Source organism: Poecilia latipinna, unplaced genomic scaffold (assembly GCF_001443285.1).
Source record: "Poecilia latipinna isolate Pla-1442-1.1 unplaced genomic scaffold, P_latipinna-1.0 Scaffold789, whole genome shotgun sequence".
Taxonomy (NCBI): Eukaryota; Metazoa; Chordata; class Actinopteri; order Cyprinodontiformes; family Poeciliidae; genus Poecilia; species Poecilia latipinna.
Genome location: NW_015113405.1, coordinates 31,258 through 34,676, shown reverse-complemented (window position 1 = coordinate 34,676; position 3,419 = coordinate 31,258). Strand labels below are relative to the sequence as shown.

The 3,419-nt window shown below is 38.5% G+C and overlaps 1 protein-coding gene across 1 annotated transcript in view; it reads right to left on the bottom strand.

Annotated features, from left to right (window-relative positions):
* The window catches only part of npm1b (nucleophosmin 1b), a 30,037-nt gene that overhangs the window by 8,175 nt on the left and 18,443 nt on the right, over positions 1 to 3,419 (bottom strand). The window contains exons 9-10 of the mRNA XM_015046698.1: positions 499 to 588; positions 332 to 406 (exon numbers count right to left, since the gene is read on the bottom strand). Of these exons, the coding sequence (XP_014902184.1) occupies positions 332 to 406; positions 499 to 588 (165 nt within the window). The remainder of the gene's footprint in view (positions 1 to 331; positions 407 to 498; positions 589 to 3,419) is intronic.

Here is a 3,419-nt window from a genome sequence, read left to right as displayed (position 1 = left end):
CTCGATTACTAAAATATTCGTTTACAACAGCCCTACACACCACCAGTTCCTTCATTGGGGCTACAGAAGTCTAACTGCAGTAAACCACTGAGAGCCGGTTGCTTTTGAAAGTAAAACAGGATTTTGTCTAATGTGCTCATTTCATAGATACACAACAGAGATTTTTTTTTTTTAAATCAGACAGAAAAATGTATCAACAGTAAAGCTTTAGAAAATGAATATTAATTGTTGGTCTGATGTCAGAAACAAAAATACAAATTCTAATTAAAATAAGAGAAGTCTCAAACTCTCTCAATAAGGGAGCTCAAATCTACTTATATCCTTTACTTACTTTCTTGTCAGTGACTTTGTAGGAAGTCCTCACAAAATTCTCAAACTTCTGCTCCGTCTTCGGGAGTGGTTTTCCCTAAAGAAGAATTTAGTTAAGTCATCACTTAAAAAGTCAAAAAGAGTGATAATTTCCAAAGAAGAAGAAAAAAAAAGGAAAGACGGCCTTACCTCCTTGGCTGCTGATAATAACTTGTTCTTGATGTCAGGCAGAGTAAATGTCTTAGACGGCCCTGCCTGCGATTTGTCTTTTCCAGGAGTCTGGAAAAAACAAACAAACAAGAAAGAAACATTTCAGTTAGATAACAAACTGGCTAAGATTTTCCTGGATCAGCTGTTCAAATCCAAGTGTTGTTGTTACGTAAACACATCAACAGCCTCTTCTTTGATGCACTTAGCTGCAACCTAACTAAAACTGAGATAAAGTTGAGTGTGTAATACTCCTTAGCTTCGGCTTTACTAACAAGGGAGAACATGAAGAAGTGATATTAACGTATAAAGTGAATAAGGTGGCAAGAGAAAGTTGATGCCAAATCTTTCAGAATTAAGACAGCAAATAGCTAAAGTGTGCCTGGGCATTTTTCTCCCATAATAAGCCACATTATGTCATAAGGTTAAAAAGAAAAATCTGATATTTAATATGCGTATTATGTTAATTACACATAGTTAATGAAAATACTGCTTATGTATATGTAATAATTTCTCTGTTTGGATGGCAGCAGTAGTCCCCTGGTCTGTGCTCAAGCTAAATAGGAGAGACTGATAGAGTTTTTACCATAATCTAGACTTCCAAGTAAGGGCTGCACAGCATATTATCATACAATCAGTTTCCTCATTATTAATACTGCAAATGACTGTAAAGCTGTATTTGCTGGTTGTTATTTGTAATGGTCTTGAATACATTTTTTCAGCTAAATTTAAATGTGTTCTATTACGCTTCCTTGAGCAGGTTAAGATAGGTCTATGAGCCGCACAAAACATGTTCATTACATTTTTTTTACCAACAAATAATTCTGATATCACAAGATTTCGAGTTACTTTCAGTTTGAGCTGTTTTAAGGCCTCTTGTTACTTTAACTGCTGCTGACCTCGCCCCCAACTCAATGTTTACACTCGCCCGGGAAAATAGCTGCAAACAGAAGCACAATTGTACAACCCTACTTCTTTGAAAAGCAGAAGCAGAGCCTCCTGCGCAACCAACAATAATGCATCCAGCGGTTTCTGGATGGTAAGTCAACAACAAAACACTTGTCTCTGTTAGCAGCAATACAACTACCTGACCAAATGTACTGGAGGTCTGCTTGTGTTGCTAGGTAACGGCTCAGAGCTGTGACTTAATTTTTTTGAAATAGCTCATTTTCCAGACACTACAAAACATCTATCCATCCATCCATCCATCCATTATCCATTTTCTGTACACCCTTGTCCCCATTGGGCCGGGAGGGATGCTGTTCTTTGGCAAACATTCCAGGCGAGAGGCAGGGTCACCCTGGAAAGGTCGCCAGTCTGTTGCAGAGGGTAACACAGAGACAAACAGGACAAACAACCATGCACACACACTCACTAAGGAGAATTTAGAGAAACCAATTAACCTAACAGTCATGTTTTTGGACTCGGGGAGGAAGCCGGAGAACCCGGAGAGAAAAACACATTAAGTTCAATTTATGGTCCAGTGCTGTTCTAAGCTGTTAGAACATTTTACAGAAAGCACATGAAGTAGCTAAAACTACGGAAGAGGATTGGGGCCACTGGAAAAAATAATAAAATAAAACAGTTCTGACTTTAATCTCAGAATTCTGAGATTAAAGTCAAAATTAAAGTCAGAACTCTGAGAAAAAAGTCAGAATTCTGAGATTAAAGTTTCTTTTTTCAAGTGGCCCTAATCCTCTTCCGTACTAAAACGCATTGGCATTGAATAAAAATTTGATTAATGAAAATATAAACAATTCTTAAACAATGAATAAGTGTTCCAATAAAGTCATTTAAACTCATTTTAATTAGCTGTGTGGATATGTATGGAATAATGTAGAGGTCTAAGCAAATCGTTGATCATTTAGTTAATCAGAACACTATCAACACTGCTTTTCGTTGCGTCTGACATGTTTCCAACAATCACTTTTGCTGACCAATAAGATAGTTTGTCCAAGAGCCTCCTTGTGGCCTGATTAGTCTGGGTCTGTTTTTATAGGCTTGGCGTGGGTTTGCAGCTGGAAAACGATAAAAGCATTAAAAAGGACAACACATTCTGGCCTAACTACATGCTCTTTTTTATAATTTTACATCAGGTAACAATTAAGTTTGTATTAGGTTGCAAGCAGGAGGCTCACTTTGTAGAAGGAAAAGTGTAACTTAGATAAAACTAAAATATGGATTTACAGCTCATGTCAAGTCACTTATTCCTCTTCAACTGACTAAAAGCCCAGCAGCTATTCTTTATCTTTTCAGCGACATTAAAAGTGCTTCTTCCAAACTTGATGACTCCCCTGTGTTTGGGAGGATGAGAGCAGACATAAGCGCAGCACTTTAAGGCCTGTGGGTGTGTGAAGTTCTGGACAGCCAAAGGCCCAGAGGTCCACAATTAGGAAGTGTCTCACTGTGACACACACACCATATGGTGGGACTGTACACTAAACAAGCCACGGAGCTTGCCCATGCATGCAAAACCAGCGAGGAATCCAGCGAAATTGCAGGGTTTCGTTGATTCTAAGAGTTAAAAAGGCAACAGATGCAGAGTTCTGAATGGCCCTTTATTCAGCTCTGCCAACAACAAAAACAACATCCATGTTGTGAAATTAGAAGATAAATCCCTTGATTCCTACTACAATGTGATTTTGGCAGCTTGTGAGTGAAGAGCAGCTCAGACTTCAGGGACACAGATTTTTTGTTCATGAAAATGTATCCCGTTTATAACAACAGTTCTTTTGGTGTTTTCATGCAGAGTTCCAGTTCCTATCTAACAATTAACTATAGTTGAAACCAGAGCAGAATAAATACACTGGATTAAAAGACACTAGAGATGTGCCGATCAGGTTTTTTCCTGCCGATACCGATACCGATCACCCATGAGGGCCCGATCACCGATACCGATCACC